The sequence below is a fragment of the Babylonia areolata genome, chromosome 18, assembly GCF_041734735.1.
Source record: "Babylonia areolata isolate BAREFJ2019XMU chromosome 18, ASM4173473v1, whole genome shotgun sequence".
In the NCBI taxonomy this organism is placed as follows: Eukaryota; Metazoa; Mollusca; class Gastropoda; order Neogastropoda; family Buccinidae; genus Babylonia; species Babylonia areolata.
Window position 1 is genome coordinate 17566837 of NC_134893.1, and position 24174 is coordinate 17591010.

The 24174-nt window shown below is 40.7% G+C and overlaps 2 protein-coding genes across 2 annotated transcripts; one reads left to right on the forward strand and one right to left on the reverse strand.

Moving 5' to 3' along the window:
* Window positions 1-799: 799 nt before the first annotated feature.
* On the reverse strand, window positions 800-10661 carry LOC143292177 (protein kinase C alpha type-like). The gene is made up of 9 exons (XM_076602360.1): window positions 10640-10661; window positions 9918-9965; window positions 8649-8861; window positions 7392-7507; window positions 6857-7042; window positions 6310-6416; window positions 5451-5648; window positions 3166-3244; window positions 800-922 (listed from the first exon to the last, which is right to left on the reverse strand). The coding sequence occupies exons 1-9, from the start codon at window positions 10659-10661 to the stop codon at window positions 800-802; spliced, it is 1092 nt and encodes a 363-aa protein (XP_076458475.1).
* Window positions 10662-18692: 8031 nt separating this feature from the next.
* LOC143292178 (putative serine/threonine-protein kinase DDB_G0277449) lies at window positions 18693-22404 on the forward strand. The gene is made up of 5 exons (XM_076602361.1): window positions 18693-18743; window positions 19381-19572; window positions 20626-20741; window positions 21394-21577; window positions 22285-22404. Exons 1-5 carry the CDS (start codon window positions 18693-18695, stop codon window positions 22402-22404), a joined length of 663 nt encoding a protein of 220 aa, XP_076458476.1.
* Window positions 22405-24174: the final 1770 nt, after the last annotated feature.

Here is a 24174-nt window from a genome sequence, read left to right on the forward strand (position 1 = left end):
CACACACTTTGTGTGTGTGTGTGTATGTGTGCGTGTGTGTGTGTGTGTGTGTGTGTAGTGTGTTTGTGTTTTCAAAAATAACACATGGACACTGTACCTGGCAACCTTTCCAAACTCATATTCATTTAAAATAGAAAACGAGCTGGTCATTACTTCTCAGGAACCAGGTAGATCGATGTTCCACAAAGCTCCTCCCCCCCCCACCCCCAACAGTCATAACAGGCGATGTCATAATCCATAACTGTCGCATGGCCGTCGCCAACAAAACCGATATTGACGGACTTGATTTCCAAGCAGACAATAGGCTTCTACACAGAAATGAACATCTACAAACACGTTTAGAGAGAAAGGAATGATTATTACCAAATGAAACCGAAGTGTATGCCACAGAGGCCCATATGTTGCGATTCTATATTATTCGTTTCCCATTAATATGATGAAAAAGGATGTTAAGATAACACATAACCACTGTGTGGATCTGTTTATATCCACCTCCAACTTTTTCTACCTGTACCGTACAACGAATCTGTAATGCTAAATATTATTCTCTGAACCAGATGGAAACGCTGCTTTCATGTCTTATCCCCGCATTCCATCCCGTGCTTTCCTGTCCCTATCCTGTTGCATTGTTGTATGTGTTTAAAGCTCAACTTATGGTGCATAAAAGGGATCCAGCTGTAAAAAAAACAAACACGGCCTTGTTTTGAGAAATAAACCAAAGAGGTGGAGCATCCCTCCCCCCACCTATTTACCCTTCTCTAAATAAACAGGAGTGAGCCAGGGGCGCCCGGTCAAGAGCTCAGCTCAGCTCGTCGTCAAAAGGTTGTGAGTTGGAATTACAGGTGACCACCAACACATCCCCCTCGCTCATCGTTCCAGTGATGTCAGTGTGGTTGTAGTTATGTCCCATTCCCCCACTCAACTGTCCGTGACATCACCTGAGATGGGTGTCGACATTCAAACCGAGGAAACAGTTCATACGTCACACACTGCCCTGTGATCACAGACAACACGTGACGTGCCAGAGGGGATGGTGGGTGTGAACAACATCAGTCAGCGGCCTCTGTGTCTCTGCTGTGCGTGCCGTGGGCAGTTTCTGGAGTGTGACCATTGTTTGTCAACAGAACCATGCTGTTGTGTTAGTTCGGTCTCTAACGGTCAGGCAGGTTTCGGGGTGCTGTTTTTCGCAGCTTTGGTCGGTTCCTCGTCAAACTTACGTGCTATCTTAGTCCAAGTTAGGAGAACACTGGCTTGGAGTTCCAGTTATGGGAGGGTGGCTAAGCCAACAACTAACTCAACACCTTCCTACACCCTGAAGCTGTGTTAGGGGGTCGTCAATACCATTAACGCTCTTCCCCGTTACTTCTCCACTCGCTCCCCCCCCCCACCCCTGTTTACCGTCTCATTCGAATGACTAGCGTCCAGACCACCACTCAAGCTCTAGTGGGGGGGGGGGGGGGGGGGGGGGCCGAGGGAAAATACCGGCGGCTGAGCCATGATTCAAACCAGCTCGCTCAAATTCTCTCGCTTCCAAAGCGGACGCGTTACCTCTAGGCCATTACTCCACTTCTTCTTCTTCTTCTCATTATTATAAATCAGAGTGACGAGTTGTGAGTGGCATCTGGTTCTGAACAGATGTTGCAAAGTGAGAGAAAGATCGGTTGCTGTAAGTTTTTGTTTTGGCCACCGTCTCACTCGTATCTTGTGTGTGTGTCTCTGTGTGAAAATCATACTGCTGTCCCCGGGAAGACTGGCGTCGCCGCAGCGTAGTGCTACCTATACATTAATTTTTATATTATTTATATTTTATATACTTAACTCTGAGAATGACATATCTCCGTTCATCAGTCAGTGTTATAAATCCCCGTGTGCATAATTGTGTGTGTGTGTGTGTGTGTGTGTGCGTGTTCGCGCGCGCGCGTTTATCTGTAGGTGTCCGTACGTATGTCTGTGTGTGTGTCAATGTGTGTGCTTGTGTCTTTAAAAGGTGGTGTGGCTGACAGTGAAAGAGTGAGAGAGAGAGAGAGAGAGGTCGGGTCGGGGTGGGGGCGTGGGGGTGGGGGTCTGGGGGATGCAGAATGAGGAGAGAGATCGAAAGGAAAGACCAATTCAAACATACTGACAGTCAGTAAAAATATGAGCAAAAGTACATTTAATAAACGTCGATGAAATATATTTGAACATTTATCACATCTGCATAACACACATCGCAATGAGACAAGACGCCTTATAAAAGGAACACGGGTACCAAAACACTAGACACTCAAGTTATGACAAAAAGAGATTTACACCTGTACAATAATAATCTTACCCATATAGTTCATAATATAGATAGTACATAAATGTACAATAATCATATGACATGTATACTCTTTCTCTCGTTCACACACACACACACACACACACAGAGACACACACAGAGAGTTCAGTTCAGTTCAGTTATTCGAGAAAGCGTCACTGCGTTCGGACAAATCCACATACGCTACACCAAATCTGCAAAGCACATGCCTGACCAGTGCGCCTTGTCGCACACACACACACACACTGGTAATATGTGTCTTCACTTTTTTTCTGTCCTGCTTATAACACTGTTTACTGTTTAAGCCACTATTATTATACCTTTTTCTTTCAGTTTTACAGCATTACAGCAGAGACAGGCATCACCACCACACTGTAAGTGATGTCTCTTAATAATGGGGAAGAGTCATCTCAGGGGAAGAAACTACTACTACTGCTGATAATGTACATTTATAAAGCGCCCTTTCTCTCTACGAGCTCAGGTCGCTTTACATTAAAAAAAACAAATCAAAACAAAAACAAAAACAACAAAAACAAAACAAGTTACATAAAACATTCATTGCCACTCTTTCTCAATAAACCCTCAACCCTTCCGCCCCGCCACACACACACACACACACTCACTCTTCCCCTCCCACCATACATCATACATACACCCAAAGTGAACTGACATGGGTGGTGTCAGAGAACAATGAAGCTGAGAGTGCTTGTAGATAGATTTTAAAAAGATGAGAAGGTTGTTCCAGATGTGAGGAACAGCAAAGAAGAAGAAACGTTGTTTTACACTAGAAACAGTATCAGGTACAACAATGGACTGTCTCCCTTTGACAAGATTCCAATGGACCCCAGTGGCTGGCTGTCAGTGACACCAGGCTTGTGGACCTGGCTCTCTTTCAGCACCTCCCTGAAGGAAACTTTGTCATGGCCTGGCATCCCCGGGATGTGTCTGAGGCAAGGTGGATGGGAGCTCAGTTCACTTCTGAATTTAGTCGTTCTCAAAAACGAGGAAATTGCTGTCGTATCTCTGAAAAGAAACATACAGGTTGTTTTGGTAAAACATACATTTTTCTTCTTCTCATCTGATACAATCAAAGAATATAAAAGTTGTTTAGGTTTTTACATGTATTCTTTTTCCTATGCTCATTAGTATATCAGTAATTTGAAACAATCTCTCTCACTTTCACCTTAATTCTCTCTCTCTCTCTCTCTCTCTCTCTCTCTCTCGATCTCTCTCTCTCCCTACCAAATTGTCGCTTATCCCTTAGTAGTTTATTCTGCTTCAATTCTGTTTTTCTTTTCTGTTCCATTTTATCTGTTTTGCACCAGTTTTGTTGACTCACTTGTGTAAACAAAGTGAGTCTATGTTTTAACCCGGTGTTCAGTTGTCTCTCTGTGTGTGTCTGTGTGTCTGTGTGTCCGTGGTAAACTTTAACATTTTCTCTGCAACTACTTTGTCAGTTGACACCAAATTTGGCATAAAAATAGGAAAAATTCAGTTCTTTCCAGTCATCTTGTTTAAAACAATATTGCGCCTCTGGGATCGGCACAATAAAATAAAGAATGAAGCCTAATTATATGCAAACTGCATTTACTGTTATATTAATATTTTTTGTATTCTCTAAACTTGGCACTTTGATCTGATATTCTGATCCAACAGCTAGAGCAGTCATTATTATCATTTTTTGTTCAAACAGGAACTTCTTTTGCTAAGCATGGAAGTTTTATTTATTTTGCAAACGTTTTGGTGCAGATAGTAAAAAAAGGGAAATTACTCTGTAATGCTAGTGGAGTTAATTTGCTTTAAACTGATCTTTCTCATCTTAAACATTACATTTTGAAACAAGAGAGGCAAGGCCTTCAAGACTCACTTGTGATGCACTTTAAAAAAAATCCAAGCTTTTTATGTATTGAGTATAATTTCAAAATGTAATGTTTAAGATGAGAAAGATCAGTTCAAAGCAAACTAAGTTCCCCAGCAGAGTAATTTCCCTTGTTTTACTGTCTACACCAAACGTTTGCAATATATAAAACTTCCATGCTTAGCAAAAGAAGTTCCTGTTTGAACAAAAAATGACAATAATGACAGATCTTTTGTTGGGTCGAATATCAGATCAAAGTGCCAAGTTTAGAGAATACAAAAAATATAAATATAACAGTAAATGCATTATACTCAATACATAAAAAGCTTGGATTTAAAAAAAAAGTGTATCACAAGTGAGTCTTGAAAGCCTTGCCTTTCTTGTTCTGATTTATACATACTATATCACTAGTGGTCTACAGCTAATAACATTAAACATTTCAGTGTCTCTCTTTCTCTCTCTTTCTCTCTCTCTCTCTCACACACACGTACGTAAACATTATAAACCATTCACACTGATCTACTGGAAAAAACAAACATGACAGTTGTAAAGTAGAAACAATAAGAGATCATGCTTGAAGTTCACATGAACAGACTGTTGTTTTACACAAGAAAATATGGACGTCTATATATATATATCTATCTAACACACACATTATTGTATAATATGCATATCTATCTTGGTAGCCAGCTAATACACACTGTTGTCAAACGGATATCCTTGCCTACCTCATAGAAATCGTCATGGTCGTCGCCGTCACAATCAGCGGTCAGCTGCAGCCATTCAAGCAGCTTTGGCTGATGATGATTACTTTTTTCAAGTGGAGGAGGACATTCCCCACGTCTGAGAGCCTCCCACTTGAAGTCAGTCTACACACACACGTGACAAACTGGAAATATTATGGTTTGATTTGCAACTGCCTCTTTTATATGACGATACGGTGGAGAAAATGAGCGAAAAGAGAAGAAAGAAGAAATGCAGAAAGAAAAACAAAACAGACAGAAAGACGGACTCTGATGATCTATTCATATATAAGTAGTCCTACATCCTTCGTGAATAGGCATTTGTGTGTATAACAATTTGAAAAAAACATAATAAAGAGCAGGTGAATGCATCAACTTGAACCTTTTCAGATGAAAACAAAGAAACACAAAGTCTAACCATTTCAGTAGATGTTGACCATATAGAGACACTAACATTTCAAATTTTGGTTGAATAACTTTCTCAGAAAAGTACGAAATATATTTGAGAGAGAGAAATGATGGGGTATAGAGACAGAGAGACAGCTCTCACTCCTGTGACCTCACAAGCCTCACGGATAGTATTCCGCCAGCATGGAACAGGCGTTGCTTCCTGATCTGCCTCTCCCCTTCGGCCCCCAGTCTGTGTGCAGGGTCCTCCACGAGCAGGCCCTTAATGAAGGTCTTGAGGGGCTGGGAGTACATACCCAGCCTGAAGTGAGTCAGCCCCTGGGCTATGCGGAATCCTCCCCTGGACACAACAGGACACACAACACATACAGTCTTTGCTTCTTGAGAACTTGCATCTTTTAGAAACTACAAGCATAGCATTTTTTTTCTTTTGTCAGAAGTTTTCTAGTATTAATTTCTTACGTTCTGTAACTTCAGCTTCTACCAGCGGCTTTGTGTTGTGATTGTATTTTTCCTGAGAAAGCTCATGTACCACCACTAACTGGAAAGTTGGTTCTTTATCAATGCGGCTGTTCGAACTCAGCTCGAAAACAAAGGACTGTTGTACATACACTTGCGAATCCACTTAATTCTGTCATTGACCATGGACAAACATCTTTGGTATGTGCCAGTATACACACACACACACACACACACACATTATATATATATATATATATATATATATATATATATATATATATATATATATATATATATATACTTGTTTTCCTCCAGAATCATGTTGTAGGAAATATTTTTATGTATAATTTATTATTTTTTTAATTTAATTATGAATCTATTTGTTTACTTTCAAGGCTACCCTCACATTCGGCAGTTGAAACTGATTCTTAACTGATCCGTGACAATGTCACCTGCAATTCGATTTATATTGTTTAGTTATCACACACCTACACACGAACCTCTACTGTCACAGGTTGGAACACAGGCATCCTACTCACCGTTTCTGCTGTCCTGTTGATTTGAGAGGACCCTCAAAGAGGTCCATGGGGTCCACCTTGTGGACCAGGGCCAGCAGGGTGACGCCCAGCGCCCACCAGTCCACCATCTGAGGACACATAACACCACGCTGTAAGGACTCCATGTCTGGTGAACGTTTGTGGCCTTCTTTCCACGACACACACGTTCTCTCTTTCTCTCGCTCTCTATCTTAAAGTGAATGTGTGATTGCCAGAACAAGATTTCTGTCGCGTATCACTAGCGGCTTAACGCGCGTGTCGGAGTGTGGACAAACACACCTGGTGGCTGGTGCATGCACATTAACGTTCGTTCGCGTGCTAACACGTGACACACCCGGTCTCTTTCTCTCCCTCCCTCCCCAATCCTCGCTCTCTGTCTAAAAGCAAATACCAGAAGAAGATTTCTGTTGCAGATCACTTATGGCTGAACACACATGTCGCAGTTGGGACAAACACATCTGGTGGCTGGTGCACATTAATTAACGTTCGTTTTCGTGCTGACAGGTGACACAAATACCGCTGTCCTTACCCCGTTATACAGGACAGGCTCCACGAACATCTCAGGAGCCAGGTAGATGGATGTCCCCATCGGCTCGTGAACGCCGGGACTGTCCCACCATTCATAGCAGGCCACTCCGAAATCGATTATTTTTGAATGGCCGTTGCCGTCAAAAATTACATTGTCCGGCTTGATGTCCCGGTGGACAATAGAGTTCTGCAAAGGAAACGAAAAGATTATTTACGAAACAAAAACACATAGAGACTGATATTTAGCAATATTTCTGTAAGTGTGTCTAATTTGGTTTCACTTTATCAAAGTGGATTAGAATGTTAAACAAACACATAGTCATCATGTGCTTTAGTGTGATATGACTTGTTTATATATCGACTTCAGTAAGAAAACGAACTGATCAGTACAACAGCTATGTTTCTATACTTGCTCTCTCTCTCTTGACACTCTGGTTGTCATAGACACACCGGCAATTTGAATACGCTACTTTATATGTTGTCCATGTGTTCCTGTAACATCCAATTGCATCGTAAGCATTTTAAGACCAACTTACGTTCCGGAGATACAAGATGGCTACAGACAGCTCTGCAGCCAGCAGCGCCATCTGACGGCCGTTGAAGACCGTCCTGGCCTTGATGTGTTGCAGCAGGGATCCCCCATTGTAGTATTCTGGGGGAATACACACATATAATAGAGTCCTATGTAACGTAAGACTCTGGGGGAGTCTTGCACATACACATGGAGTCTATTTCTTCGGTAAAAACATTCTAAATAGCAGTGACATTGTCTCCAATGCACACACAGAGAGAAACGCACACACACACACAGCACACACACACACACACACACACACACACACACACAGACACACACACGAACGTACGCACTCACACACACACACACACACACACACACACACACACACACACACACACACGATCATGACTGATGTCTCAGGAACACTTGCCATTCAGCCCAGTTTGGAGAAATAAGGATCGATAACATCACAAACTGTGGAGTGATGGCCTACCTGTAACGCGTACGCCTATGAAGCAAGATAATATGAGCGCGCTGGTTCGAATCACGGCTCAGTCGCCAATATTTTCTCCCCCCCCCCCCCCCCCACTAGACCTTGAGTGGTGGTCTGGACGCTAGTCATTCGGATGAGACGAAAAATCGAGGTCCCGTGTTAAGTATGCACTTAGCGCACGTAAAAGAACGCACGGCAACAAAAGGGTTGTCCCTGGCAAAATTCTTTGGAAAAATTCACATCGATAGGAAAAACGATTAAAATTGCACGCAGGAAAAAATCCAAAAAAAAGGGTGGCCCTCTCAGTGTAGCGACGCGCTCTCCCTGGGTAGAGCAGCCTGAATTTCACACAGAGAAATCTGTTGTGACAACAACAACAATAATAAAATCACACAAAGGAGAAATGCGAATATAAATACAAACTCCCCCCTGCCCCCCCGTCCCCCGCACCATTTATTAAATGTGTGTGTGTGTGTGTGTGTGTGTGCGCGCGCGCGCGCGCGCGTGTGTGTAACAATGAAATGATTCAATCGGCAAGTGCACACTGTCCCGATTATAACCATTCAGAACAGGGATCCATGCAAGAGGAAGCAAAAGACGGACATAGGAACAGAAAGACAGACAAAAACAAACACAATGTAATATTTTTGTGTGTGTTTATGTAAGAGAAAAAAATAGGATGGGAGATTGTAAATGGAAACAGCGTTTGAGCAAGCTTAAAATGAAAGGAGAACCTCAGTCCCAGATTGAAACGATATTGTATCATGAATCTCCCAGTACCGAGTAGGATATAGAGGTGGTCGCTGTTCTGGAAACTGGCCAGGAGCTGGCCAAGGAATGGACCACCGCGGACATCTCTGCAGATGTTGACTTCTGTCTGATGAAGGTCCTTGAAAACCTCATCTTTCTGCTGCTCCTTTATAGCCAGGAATCCCCGAGGCTGCTTCCATCTGGCCTGTCTGGAGGGTCTCACCAGGTGGACGGTACCGAATGCTGCAGGAGAAGAACGAGGAGCCATGAGAAATATCAGAATCACGTCTTTAAAAAGATGAACATTGAGAGATATGTTCGAACGGTACTGAAACCACCTCTACACATGGCTGTATAGAACATGACTCGGAACTTGTTCAATTGCATTGCAATGTGAGTGACAACATGCACAAAGAGCAGGCTTCTTAAACAGTACTTACATGTTGGTTTCATATTGTCAAAACAGCTTTGGTGTAAGTCTCATGTTTTATGCATAAATACTAATAATCTTTTCTTCAAATTAATATTAATTCGAGTTTGACATTAAAAAAAATGGAGTAAAATCTGAACATTGGAATGGAGAGATGGTGAGACAGTCCAAACCACCCCAAAGGCTTTGGACTAACTGTGGATGAACAAAGCATGTATATCGATCTATTTATCTCTAAATGATACTGTATGATAATGAATCAAAGTAACCAGTGTATTACAGATCAAAACCATTATGGTTTGTATCGTGGAAGACAATGTGTCAGCCCCACTGCTTCCGAGATTGTAAAACTGTAGAGAAATGCCAAATGATCCCTCTCTCTCTGGCTCTCTCTCTCGCTTGCTGCGTTCAGCTGCTCAAACCTCCTGTTTGGAGAATAGAGCACATTTTTTTTATTATGTTGCTTTATTACTGATGGATGCATGCAATTTATTTTTCAGCTAGAATGTCCTGCTCTTTTGGGCCTTGCACCAAAACACTTTTGTGAATCATCCTCGTGAATCATCCTTGTCGACGAAATTGCAAAAGTATGTAACAATTTTATGTAAAATTGTGATTTCGAAGGCCTGTTGATTTATCCAAGGCCTCATGGGAAACAAAGACGAAACAAACCAACAACAGCAACAAAAAACCTGACTAAATCTAGATGTTTATCCCACTTTGACAATATCGTTCGTAAACGAAAAAGGGGATAGTAAGATGTATGTGAAAACAATTCATGGCTTTTTTTTTTAATATTGATTTTGTATTTGTTTCAGACGGCCTGACCTGAATCCCGAACGGCTGACATTACCAACATCCAGACTTACCTCCCATGCCAAGCCCACCCAGGCAGTCGAAATCAGCCAGTGTGATCTCTGAAAAGAGATAAACAGATAAATGGATAGACATATGAATAAACGAACAAACATAAATAATGAACAAATAAATGAATGAATAAATAAGTAAATGAATACATAAACAGATAAATGCAAGCAGTCTTCTCAACAACAGCATCACATGTCCACGATGAAATGATGAAAAAAACCTTTTTTCCCCCGTCACACTGACGTCTGCACAATTTCACAAATATATGTGTTGTGCGCTTTCTCTCTCTCTCTCTCTCTCTCTCTCTCTCTCTCTCTCTCTCTCTCTCTTGTCCTTACTGTTGTTTATTCATAGCATTATTGTATTGTACATAAATATACTTAATTTATACATGCTCATGTAATTTTGATGTTGCTGCTGTGAATTTGACTCTTGCATTTTTTATGTTTCTAAAAATTAATTTTTCTTCTTCTCTCAATAATTATTCTTGCCCAGAGGGCCGGATGTAAAGAAGTACTTTGTGCTTACTCCTTCACCCTCGCAAAATAAAATTTCGTTCGTTCGTTCGTTCGTTGGTTCTCTCTCTCTCCCCCCCCCCCCCACACAGCCCCCCCTCTCTCTCTCTCGCTGCTTAACAATATCCATACGATTCCACGTGCACAAGTATTGTGTATTTATTTGTTGTCATCACAACTGATCCACACAGCCAATCGAGATATAAGACCGTTGGAGAATTCCGCGGCCATCTTGGATCTTGCACATACGCATCTGTTCTACTCGAACGGTTCGAGCACTGCCAAAGGCGATCGACCTACACAAAAGCAAACATGTGCTGTCCTCCATTTCTTCAGTTGATAGCCTCCATTGCTACAACCAAACTCTGGTCAATGAAGTGGAAAAAGTCGAAAAAGAGCAAAAATCGAAAAGAAACGAAGCCTGCTGTTTCGCACGTTCTGCTTCTCCTGATCGCCTTTGTTGCTCAAAATTTCGGAGAGCCAATCAACTGTGAGAGCACAGATCATGTGACGCGCCTCTGGAAGTCATTTAAGCACGGAACTCTCCATCGGTCTATTTTCTCTCTCTCTCTCTAATTTTTTTTCCGTGTGACGGGTTCACTAACACAGTGACATGTATCCGATGACAGGCCTGATAGCCAAGTAGTAAGAGCGTGGGAACTCAAATCAGAGAGACTTGGGTTCGATACTGATACCACTGCCTGGTGGATTAAGGATGAAGACTGGTTTTTCCGATGTCCTGCGACAAAATATATTACGACTTCCTGGAGTCTTTATCTTCTTTGTGTAAACTACATAACATCAAAAACGCACGTTGAAGATCCGATTATTTTTGTCAGCACGCGGTACATTGCAGATATGTAAACATGTCGAGCACGCAAAAACCCACGAAAACGGTGTATGGCTGCCCACATAGCTGGGTAGAAAGAATATACCCATTCGTTATTGTCATGAGTGAACGTGAGAGTTAAAGGAACGAACACAGATGAAGTACCCGATTTTATTTATTTATCTCTCTCTCTATTATTTATTTATTTATTTATCAATTTATTTATGTACTTACTCATCTATGTATTCATTCATTTGTTTATTTATCAATCAGATGTTTTTAATTACATTGTCACAACTATTATCAATTAGACGTTCCATGCATATTGACTTGCAGAAAAGGGGAACAAGTGAGTGAAATACAACGTCAAACTGCAGCAGTAATCTCCCCTCTCATCCACGTGCATCTGTTGCCGTGCCTTCAGTAACCTACACCCCCCTCCTCACCCCCCCAAACACACACCCCGCCACCCCCTTTTTTTCCTTCTAAAAAAAAAAAAGAAAAAAAGGGTGTTTTAAGAACACTGATCAAAGTAAACAGCCTAAGACATTCTATTTTCTAGAGATACCTGACTGAAAAAAAAACCCCGAAAAAACAACAACCCCAAAACACCCAACAAAACATGTAAGTATATTATATAGATGCTTTCGGAAGAAATATGGTAAAAATAAAATCTGCCTGGTAGAAAAACTGTATTCCAGCTCTTCAAACATTATAGAATTTGACAGAAACCATCTGTTTTCACGGATATGCAACGTAGTGGGCACATTCTTCCGCTCAAAAGTCGACTGTTACTTAACAAATGTATGTGTATGCACAGTATAGCGAATGGAACGGTACCAGAAGAAAATAACCCAGAATTTTGTTACTAATGAAAATAGACACACTCACAAACTATCTTTTCCACGACCCCGAAACAATTTATATAAATCTAGTTTAACATATTCTGGGGGAACGATATGGAATGGTTTGCCTCCCTCTTTGTCATGTTGTCTCAAGCAACCATTCAAAAAAGCACTTCAGAAATATTTGATGGAAAAAATATGATCCCTTGATGCTTTGATATGACTATCATTGTATCTGCTGTCCATATACTTGTCTATTTTTCTAACCTTAAACTTTTTCTTTCCTTCTGACTCCCTGTCTCTCTTTACCATCTCTTGACTGTTACCTTTATCCATCTGTCTGTTCTCTCTCTCTCTCTCTCTCTCTCTCTATATATATATATATATATATATATGTGTGTGTATGTATGTATATATATATATATATATATATATATATATATATATATATATATGTGTGTGTGTGTGTGTGTGCGTGTGTATGTATGTGTATGTATATATATATGTATCTTTCTCTCTTTTCTTCCTGAATTAAGTTAATGATTTAAGAATGTCGCACTGCATGTTGTAATCGTGTCAGTATCATATGTAAATTTATTGCTATTTACGCTTGCATTATTTCTGTTGCTGTTGTTGTTGCCCTCAATACAATTTTGGTGTGTTTTTTGTAATTGTTTATTTCCATATTATCCTTTCCAGATCCCCACTTCCCCCATTTCTTCCTGTTTTAATTTTTTAAAAATTATTTTTTTTCTCTTTTTTATGAGGGCAGGATGTAAAAAAAGCTGTATAAGCTCATTCTTTTACCCTCAATAGAGATCATTTTGACTTGACTATTATAGATTATTTTTTACTTGAATGTTTATCGTGGTGATACTTTGAGCGTGTAGTTTATGTGACTGGGCCATGCGTGAAAACTATTTTGAAGTTAATTTTCTGTTTTTCAGCAGAAAGCTATTTGCATCAGCAGCGTTCTCTTGGAATCTCTCTCTCCATCTCTGTCTTTCTCAGTAACAAAACTTATACAGCTTTCCTGATCAGAAATACGTAAATCATTAATAACTGCTGTGTGACTTTCATACCATAACTCTGAGTGTGTTAACCTCTGTCGACATGGGTCAAAGGCCTAATGAATAAATATGTCAAGCTTCAAGATGCTTTCTCAAAGTGAAGAAATGCACGACAAAAATAAGCAAGGGAAAAAAAAATCGTATAACAGTCTAAAACAACAACAACAAAACCTCACAAACGAAAATTGATGGAAAAAAGTCCCATCTTACCTTCCATTTTAAAAGATTTTTTGTTCCAATTCTCACAGCACAAGTACTGGCACACATGTCGATTGCTGCTCGCTGTGTTGGTCACTCGACTGAGGAAGAACAGTGATGGAATACAGTTGGGGTCCCACTTTTAGATTGGCTCGTCAGACGCTGTCAGGTGACCACGGTAAGAAAGGGGAACAATGGGGCTGACTACATTCACGACGCTGACAGCGGGACCCTAGCGACGACCCTACTTATCGCCGTATTGACAGAAGCAGCTTCATGGACAATACCTGGAAATAGGGGGACCCTAGCGACAACCCTACTTATCGCCGTATTGACAGAAGCAGCCATATGGACAATACCTGGAAATCACTTCCATGGTTACTATACACTCAGCGCGGGAGATTAGATAAATCCGGGATGGTCCAGATCCGTTGTGCTATCAGTGAGAGTAAGATAAGCCGTGACTGGCCACTTCACTGTTATTATTGTCATAATAATCTTTAGATACAGCTAATGGACTACCTGGAAATCGCTTCTATGGTCACTGTACACTCTGTGCGGAAGATTAGATAAATCCGGGTTTTTGTCCAGATGCCCGTTCACACACACACACACACACACATGATACACAGAGAGAAAATAATGTTATAATTAGCTTCGTGAATTAAACAGAATTATTTTCTTTGTACATAATGCATGCCATGTTATTTTCCATTGTGATTCCTTCATGTTTATAAAATTATATTTCTATGACTTTTTTCATGTGATTGTGGATTTTTTACACCACATGTGAAATTCTGCTGCCTTGGGAATAATGAAGTAATCTGTAGATATCACAGTTGACTTTCTCTATCAGTCTGTACACAACTGGCAAACACGCAGTATTATAATCTCCCTCAACGACTACACTGGCCATCATAACCACTTCCAGATGGTCCATTTGTTGTATGTCTATCACAGCAATAACTACCGTGTTGCTAGAGTCCTGCTGTTAGTGCTGTGGGTTATCAGCCCCTTTGTCCCCTTTACTGCCCCTGTGGTCAACTGACTGGGTAGAGTCAGCTGACTGGTGGTCAGCTGACTGGGTGGGTCAGCTGACTGGGTCAGGCCTATAAAGGAGGTAGTCCCAAAGGACTGCCACCACAACATGTTCAACACGTGAAGCAACAACAGCTGGTGAACATCAGTGTACAGCTCTCTGTCTCTGTGTATTAATTTTGTGTGTGTGACACAGCATAATTATTTGACGATGGCATTTCGTGGATTTGTAGAAGGTAAGATTTTATTTTTCATTTATTCAATTCTTATTTTATTGGTTTCTACTTGCAGCTTGTTTTGTTTATATTTTGTGTGTGAAGACACATGGAAGCAGCTCTGATTCAGTGTGTGAAAAGTTTAGGAGTGTGTGAAGATGGGATTTTCTGAAAAGAGAAAGGGTAAGTATTGTCTTTTCATTTTTGCATTCTTTCAGCTGTGCTATATTTGTCTTTTCCCGTGTTTTCTCATGTTTACCCTTTTCTTCAGATTGATTATTTCAAACAACTGTGAAACAGTGTGAGTTACTCACGTACACACTTTTTGAGGAATAGAAAGTGAAAAGTTATGTTGAATAATGTCATAATAACGAATTATTATCAATGATGGAAACAAAGGGAATAATCGAATATGTGTGACTATGTGCAAACATTAGTTACAGAATTGTTTCATCATAATGAAAAAGTAATTACAGATCCAGCCTACACGTGGACATGGTATATGATAGATATCGCAGTGGGAAAAAAAAGAGTACAGGTGTGTCTGTTTTGGACAGGCAGACGTTTTCATGACGGGAGAAAAATAAAGAATTTTGTTGTAAGAATTGTGTTTAATATCCCGATCACAATACTTGTCATTGCGGATAAGTATTAATTTTCACAGTGTGATGATCGTTTAAAAGGTAGGAGGGGTGGGGTGGGGAATTGAATTCTGAATCGGTGGAAAGAGGAGACGGAAGGTGGAGTCAAAGGTGAATATTTGAAGTAAATAAGGAGAATAATGAAAGAACATTTCTTTTAAGAAAATAGTATGATAATGGAGTTCGTAAAACAGAAGTCGTCAATTTAATGAAATGAAAACTGATACTGGATAAAGACAAAAATAAAATACAGGAAGAACAAAATCATCGTATAAGTAAACTTACGTAGACATAGTTGTGACAGGCAAAAAAACAAGCATGATTATAGAATCACTGTATATGTCGAAATGTGTTGAGACATAAGAATCTCTCTCTCTCTCTCTCTCTCTCTCTCTCTCTCTCTCTCTCTCTCTCTCACACACACACACACACACACACAACAGCTATTGGTCTACAGATGCAACTAAATAACTTAAAAAAACAAAAACAAACTCAGCTACCTAACTGCAATTAAAAGTTAAATTGGATAAAAGTAATATTGTATTTAGGAAAGGCGGTTTTTTGGCAGTAAGAGAAAGGTGGGTGTATGATGATGTTGGTATGTCAGTTGTTAATGCTTGCAAAGGTATTGAAACTGTTTTTCGTATTTTGTTCTGCATGTTTGAGTTTTGTGGCTGCATGTAGGGATCTTTCAAACAGGGCAAAAATGCATTGTTACATGTTATGAAGAAATTATTTTTACTGAACATTCTTTGGGTATCTTTTTTATTTTTCATTTTATTATTTTTTTTTAAAGATTTTCAACACCCAGATACAATCTATTGTATCATACAGTATGTTTAAGAATTATGGGGGTTAGATAAGAATGCCACTTTATAATATGAATTTGTTTGTTTATTTGGACTTATAAAGTTTCTAGCAGTTGAAATGAAAACACCAGACGATTCAGTATACAGTGAAACGAATAGATGTATATATCTATATAAATGTTGTGAGATGTATTTGATACTGGTTGGAACTATTAAAAATGAAGATAGACTTCCATGGAAATCCTATATGTTGTATGATTTAGATTTTTGAGGAAAAAGAAACTGGGCTTCAAATATATGAACTTGTTTTTGTGGATTGGGATTGGGACTTTGTGGGAATATCAAGGAGTCTGTATTGAGAATGTGTTTTTTTGAAATCTTTTCGTCTACGTTTAATAGATTGTAGATGGTAAAACTGGAAAATCATGTCAAATCAATAGATTCTCTGCCAACAGGGCTTATGCTTCTACATATTTTAGTTGAGAATTGTCTTTTGCTGAATATTGACAGACACTTACAATTAATATTAACAAGATTAAGCTTTGGGAGTTCTGAAATCAATATGTACAGATATCGCTGTTAAAACAATCATTCAGAGGAGCTGTGTCCTGTGTGCAAGGAGTCAACTGAAGAAGTTCCTTTCATCCTGCAGTGACCCGTGTTGTATGATATTCGAGTAAAATTTATTCTAAAGAAATATTATGAACGTCCTTGTTTGTTTAAAGTTTTGTTTATTGATGTCATTATCTTATGATGGTATTATAAGGAATATCACATTGTACTTATATAAAGCTTTATATAAAGCTTTTAAGTTAAAAAGTATTGCCCTAATTTCTATAGTTGTGTAAACAGTTAAATGCTTATTGCCAGTCATTGTGATATCTTCAAGTCTTATCGCCTCTCATTCATAACGGGCTATGACCTTAATGAAAAAAATTGTCTGCGTCTCTGTCTGTCTGTCTGTCTGTCTGTCTGTCTCTCTCTCTCTGTATGTGTGTGTGTTGTGACCACAAGGAATGAGACAAAAGCTCACAGCACTGAAAGTACTTTGTGAGTGCATTCTGCAATTAGTATTTCAGATAGTGCCTTTAAAAAACAAAACAACAACAAAAAACAACAAAAAACAAAAAAACAAAAAAACTGAACTGGCTTCCCACTGCATGAAAATAAACGAAAGACATTTTTTTTTAAACCAATGACTTTGTCCTTTCCAGAGAAAGGGATGGTGATAAAGAAGGTGATGTGCCATCACAGTTTGGAAGAAGGATGTAAGTATGATTTATTCTTTCTTTGAAGTGCTTGTTTTCATGTCTGAACGTTTTGTGTGTTTGGTTACACACACTCATGTTACAAAGACATATATGTTCTGAGTAAATCGTAGTCTCTCTTACACACACTGCATAGTCAACTTGACTTATGTACGGTGCTTCTGTTGAAGATGAAATTCATTTCCTGTTTATGTGTCGGAATTTGAAGAAATTCGAAAGAAATGCATAATTTTCAACGGAGAAAAATAGAGCATGAACCTTACCGGTATGCTTTCAATAGATGATGAAGTAAGAATAAGATCACTAACGAGATTTGTCAACCTAGTTTGGGATTGTCAGAAAAAGAAATCGACTTCGGAAGCCTTATTGTTATCGAAAAAGCATGTAACCCTGATGTCAATTCCACAGTTATATAATTATGAATGATTTTGTAGAATGTTGTCTGGTCGAGCTTCATTTTTTTCTCCATTTTTACTCTTGGCAAAATGTTTTTGTGATTTTTTTTGTTTTGTGTGTGTTGTTGTTGCTGTTGGTTTTGTCGTTGCTTTTCTTTTACTCTTAGCAATGTGTTAATTTCTCTGTAAACCGCCGTTATTCTCCTGTTCATATATTGGGAAAGAACTGATACATAGTTTAAAACATCGTATGAACAAAATGTTTCCAGATAAGATTTGAAATATTTTAATAATGGAACAGTGCCTGGTATTTGTATCTATTTGAATAATCTGTGGAAGTTCTAATCTTCATTTTTTTTCTGTGCAGCCTTTGATGCCATAGCGTGGGTGAGAGGCCGGTTGTGGGGGCAAAAATTCAAGGTGTGCGTGAAACAGCATGCAAAGAAGCGAAACAGAGAATGCACAGAGGAGAGAATTCTAAAAGACTTGCACAAGGAACAATTCTTCATTCAGATGCTGGCGAGGTTCAAGACTCGCACATCGATCTTTCTTATGACGGGTAGGTGATTATCACTGTAATCAGCCATCTACCGCACTGCTGAGTCAAATAAGTGACTCCATCCCATTGAACTACAACATGGCTTAAGTTTTACTGGGGATACACTAACTGTAGAATCAGTTGTAATGCCAGTAATACGATATCCGTCAAAGGGCAGTCATGTTCGGTTTTGAAAGACTTATTTCGCAGTTCTTCCGTTTCAGCTTGGTTCTCATGTTAGATGAGATGATAAAGTTTGAATTGACAATCTGAACGTGACTGACTTTCTGGTGGCTCTGTATGCGTTATTATTATTATTATTATCATCATCATCATCATTTTAAATTCTTACAGAGTTCTATGATGTCTCCCTTGAGGATCACATATCTCGGAACACCGTGTTCAGCGGTAAACAGATGGCATTGCTGGCTGCTGAATTGTGTGATGCCCTGGCGTTCCTACACGATGTAAGTAGCACAGAAACTGAACTGAATTCACGCCCCCCCACCCCAACACACACACACACAAACGCACGCGCGCAAAAACACACACACACAGGCAAACTACAAAGCAAACTGGCTGTTACGTTTGAAATAAAATGTCAATCTATGTACAACATACAGTTTGAGAGAAAAAATGTGTAGGCCTATTACTGTTTCGTCTTTTCATTTTTTTTCCAATTGTAGTTTTTGCGTTTAGCGTCTGATGGAGTTTTGTTTCAAGATTCTGAATGTGCATGAGTATCTAGTGTTCAGCGTGCATTGTTTAGCTTGCAACTGTAGGATATGAGTATGGATTGTGAGTGTTTAGCATGTTAGTGTTAGCGTGCAAGTGTTTAGCTTTCTATAGTAGGCTACATAGATTTTGAGTGTTCAGCGTGTGTTAGTACTTAACTTGCGCTAGTGCAGACGGTGAAAATTTGAGTATTGGTAAAATGTATTGATGTGTCCATGTATAGACGTATGGGACGCAGCGTATTTTAAAGGAGGTGGACTTCAATGTCCAGCTTATTTTTGCAAGCTGTGTATTTAGCTTTTCATTCATTCTTTCTTTTCAACCATCAGTTGATTCATATATATGTAATTGTGTTTCTGTGTGATCCAGAAGGACATAATACACAGAGACGTCAAGCCGGAGAACATTGTGTTCGACCAGCATGGCCACTGCAAGCTGACAGAATTTGGGTCCGCCTTCTACAATGACTGGGACGGGACGGCGGCACAGAACAAGCGGCCGGGCGGCACTCCCCTGTTCTGGGCTCCCGAGCTGTTCCACACTCCTCCCTTATGTAGTAGGGTAAGTCCACGTGAAGACCCCCCTCCCTCTCCTTGCCCCCTCCCACCCCCCTTCTGAGCTGTTCCACACTCCTCCCTTATGTAGTAGGGTAAGTCCACGTGAAAACCCCCTCTCCTCCCCTCCTTGCCCCCTCCCACCCCCCTTCTGAGCTGTTCCACACTCCTCCCTTGTATAATAGGGTAAGTCCACGTGAAACCCCCCCTCCTCCCCTCCTTGCCCCCTCCCACCCCCCTTCTGAGCTGTTCCACACTTGTATAATAGGGTATGTCCACGTGAAGACCCCCCTCCCCCCTCCTTGCCCCCTCCCACCCCCCTTCTGAGCTGTTCCACACTCCACCCTTGTATAATAGGGTAAGTCCACGTGAAGAACCCCCTCCCCCCTCCTTGCCCCCTCCCACCCCCCCCCCCCCCTTCTGAGCTGTTCTACACTACTCCCTTGTATAATAGGGTAAGTCCACGTGAAGACCCCCCTCCCCCCCCTCCTTGCCCCCTCCCACCCCCCTTCTGAGCTGTTCCACACTACTCCCTTGTATAATAGGGTATGTCCATGTGAAGGCACTCGCCCCTTCTGAGCTGTTCCACACTCCTCCTGTGTATGAAAATTTAGGTCCACATGAAGGCATCCCCCCCCCCCTTTTTAAAGCTGTTCAATACTCCTTACTTGTGAAATATTCTGACCTGCTCCATTCTCCTCTTTTGTAAGATGTATCAGGTCCACATTCGTGACATTGTCACTGCGTTGATGGCAGGGAGGAAGAGAGAAAAAAAATGGGATGGGAAAGGAAGAGGGGGTGGGGGGAAGAAAGAGAGAGGAGGGGAGAGAGGGATTGAGAGAAGGGAAAATGAGAGACACGGTCTGTTTATCTGTCTTCAATCCTCCCCCTCCCCCCTTTCTCTCCCTCTCTCTCTCTCTCTCTCTCTCTCTCTCTCTCTCTCTCTCTCTCTTCGGTCTATTTTTGATTGTGATCTTTTCGAAGGCAGCAGACAGATGTCTGACATATTGTTAACCTGTATGTAACGACAACTGAGTGATGAATGTTTCTCTGCTTCCAGATGGTAGATTGGTGGGCCCTGGGGATGACATTTCTCAAGCTGGTGTTACGAGAAAATGTCATGTACGTAGATCCATTTTCGGACGACCATGCCAGTTACTTGAAAGCTGTTGAGCGGTACATAGATGTTACACAAAACAATCATAAAAGAGAACTAAAGTGCGCACGTTTGTGAATATGTGTATGTGTGAGAGAAAGGGGAGAGATAGAGAGGGGAGAAGGGAGAGAGAGGGGGGGGGGGGAGAAAGTAACGATTTTCTTTTCTAGCACTGTGATCTTAATTCATACTTTAACATTAGAAGATCAGAAAAAAAGAAAACCCCCAACAAACCTTCGACAATCTGGCCACTTTCGCTTCAGTGTTCATTATGAATCTGCTCAGTTTTGAAGTAAGTGTGGTAATTGTGGCATTGTGTGGTATGTGTCAAAAGAGGACTGCTACTCAACCCTTAATGGTGACATAAAAAAGACCGTTTGATGGTGTATTTGGTGTGTATATCTACTTATAAAAGGAGCGGAACACTGACCAACCTTTGACAGTGAAAAATATAGATCCGTTTATAGTGTAGCGGATGTCATTTATAAAAGAAGAGGAATGTCATGTGACTATATTAAAAATAGAATAGACGCCCTCACAGTGCCGTATGTGCTGCTAATCAGTAATTAGTAGACTGCTCTGCAATCCTCCAGAGTGAACAGAGTACACGTCCATGTATTCATACACAGGAGCAATAGACGTGTTCTCATCGTGTCATCATCTGTGTGGCAGTAACGTCAGAAATTTCACGATGGACGCGGTGAGGGAAGAAGCGTTCCAGTACGGACAGTTCTCACGTGCCATCAGACAGTTCATCGGTGATCTTCTAGAACCTGTGCCTGACGATCGGCTGGGGATGTATGGACTGCTCCAGGTTTCAGTCCACCCTCTGTTCCTGACGGATGACTTGTTCAAGGTAGCGCAAATCACACAGACACATAGACACACACGCGCGCGCGCGCACACACACACACACACACACTCTCTCTCTCACATGCACACACACACACACACACACACACACACACACACACACACTCACTCACTACATGCACACGCACCCATGCACGGATAGAAAAAGAGAGAGGGGGAGAGCGCACAGTGACAGTGACAGATACAGTGATGGTGGCAGACACAGAGACGGTGACGGTGACAGATGCAGCCACAGTGACAGTGACAAAGTGACAGATACAGTGACAGTGACAGAAACTTAGGATGACAGAGACAGTGACAAACATGGTGGTGTTGACGGTGACAGAGACAGTGACAGTGACATACTCATAATGACAGTGACAGAGTGATAGTGACAGATACAATGACAGTAGCAGAGACTAATGGTGACATATACAGAGACAGACACAGTGGTAGCGACAATGTGACACATGCACAGAGAAGTCGTGATGTGTTTATAATCGATTCCAGCGCTAATCAGATATGCTACTGCTACTACTACTGGTACTACTACTGGTACTACCTCGGTATGAAATTGCATTGTTTGCCATAGAGGTGTACATCCATTTCAGTTGGGCTGAAAGATGTCATCATCTGAACTAAAGTGTGTGTGTGTGTGTGCGCGCGCGCGCGCAGAGCCCTGAGGACTGGGATACCCTCCGGATGGGGCAGCTCCCTCCTCCCTTGGAGCAGCAGCAGAGGCGGACGACTGCAAGATGCAGTCAGCAGAACCGGCTGGGTCCGACCCACGTCAAGGAAATCTTCCACGAAGTCCGGTCGATGATGAGGTAAAGCCGAGGACGACTACTATTATGCGGTAAAGCAGGGTACTATGATTATTATGAGGGAAAGCTGGGGACTATGACTATTATGGGGTAAGGCAGGAGACTGTGACTGTCATGGGGTAAGGCACGGGACAATGACTGAGGTAAAGCTGGGCACTTTGACTATCATGGAGTGAATCAAGGGACAATGACTATCATGAGGTAAACATGGGAACTACAACTCTCTCTCTCTCTCTGTGTTAGTGTGTCTTGTTATTGTTTTTGACTGTCTGCTAGTTTGTATGGGGGAAGAGCGAATGAGAAAGGAACAAATACGAAGTCAAGAAAAAAAGACCCTATGTCATCGTACAGCAATGTATAAAAAGTAGAATAGGAAGTTAACACTTACCTTTCTAAACATTTCGGTAACTGTAAAATCGAATAATTACACATTACGCAGGGAACCTGAGGAGAGAGAGAAATGGAGAGACAGAGAGACAGCCACACACACAGTTTTAGTAAACAACAAAAAAGACTTCCACACGACATAGATCATAAAGCTTTCAATACAAGCTATGGGCCGTCAATGATTATCATTGTATTCATGTCTCTTCATGTTTCAGGAGACAAAACTGTACACGAATGTGGACAAAGCAGCAGAAGGAGATACATCCTTGATGGTTTCTTCACGTCTCACGTGTCAGGACTATGACACTTTTTTTTTCACTGAGGAAGAACATGAAGACAAAGCAGCAGTAGAGTAGACAAAGGAAACAAAAACAAAACCCACCAAAAAAAACCAAACCCAACCCGCCCCCCAAAAAAAACAAACAAAAACAAAGCAAAAAAAAAACCCAAAACAAAACAAAAAACAACCTCAAAGGCATTGGAAGAAAAAGACAAAGATGATAAGCAAACCGGAGATGACGATAAAGGCACTGGAGGAAAAAGACACAGAAAGAAAAACCGGTTTGCTTATCATCTTTGTGTATTTTTCCTCCAATGCCTTTGAGTTTTTCCTTTGTCTGTCTACTCTTCTGCTGCTTTGTCTTCTTCGTGTTCTGCCTCATATATATATATATATATATATATATATATATATATACATATATATATATATATATATAGTGTGTGTGTGTGTGTGTGTGTGTGTGTGTGTGTGTGTAGAGAGAGAGAGAGAGAGAGAGAGAGAGAGAGAGGCATCTTCCGCTGGAGCAGATTATAGTGGAAAAATAATTATCACTCAGTGCATCTTCTGTGTGACCTGTACAATAGGTATGTTTACTTATTTGCTTTTTGTGTGCGTGTCAAGTCTGTTTCATGTGTATGTCTATAAAATAAAGATTGTGTGATCTTAGCAATCGTTTTTGTTGATAAGTATGTATTCTTCAAGAATAGGACATCTCACTCTTTTTGTCTCTTCCTCGCTTTCTTCACTTCTCTCTCTCTCTCTCTTTCTCTCCCTCTTTTCACGCACAATCACATGCTGGCATACACATCCCCAGTTTCAGCTTCAAGGAGTCGTCAAAGCGTGGGGCTGATCCATACACGCTAAACCGCGACTGCTTCAAAAAAAAAAAAAAAAGCAGATGCATACTTCAATGATCCAACGGGCTGGTTCAGAGGCTACAATAAATAAATATATATATATATATATATATATATAGATAGATAGATAGATAGATATATTTTACAATTTTTTGGTCTCTTTTGTGACGTGTCTTTAGCAGTAGAGTGTTTTTAACGGTGGTCGTAAAAGATTTTAAATTATTTTGAACGAAAAAAAAGATAAATTCTT

What these genes read in the sequence shown, in the direction of transcription:
- LOC143292177 (XM_076602360.1), bottom strand. Translation starts at nt 10,661, where the DNA reads ATGGCCGCGGAATTCTCCAACG. An exon ending in GGGTGGGCTTGGCATGGGAG is followed by an intron (nt 8,862 to 9,917) that starts GTAAGTCTGGAT and finishes CTTCTCCTGCAG; the next exon opens with CATTCGGTACCGTCCACCTG. An exon ending in TCAACAGGACAGCAGAAACG is followed by an intron (nt 5,649 to 6,309) that starts GTGAGTAGGATG and finishes TGTTGTGTCCAG; the next exon opens with GGGAGGATTCCGCATAGCCC.
- LOC143292178 (XM_076602361.1), top strand. Translation starts at nt 18,693, where the DNA reads ATGGCATTGCTGGCTGCTGAATTGTGTGATGCCCTGGCGTTCCTACAC. An exon ending in CCCTGGCGTTCCTACACGAT is followed by an intron (nt 18,744 to 19,380) that starts GTAAGTAGCACA and finishes TGTGTGATCCAG; the next exon opens with AAGGACATAATACACAGAGA. An exon ending in CTCCTCCCTTATGTAGTAGG is followed by an intron (nt 19,573 to 20,625) that starts GTAAGTCCACGT and finishes CTCTGCTTCCAG; the next exon opens with ATGGTAGATTGGTGGGCCCT.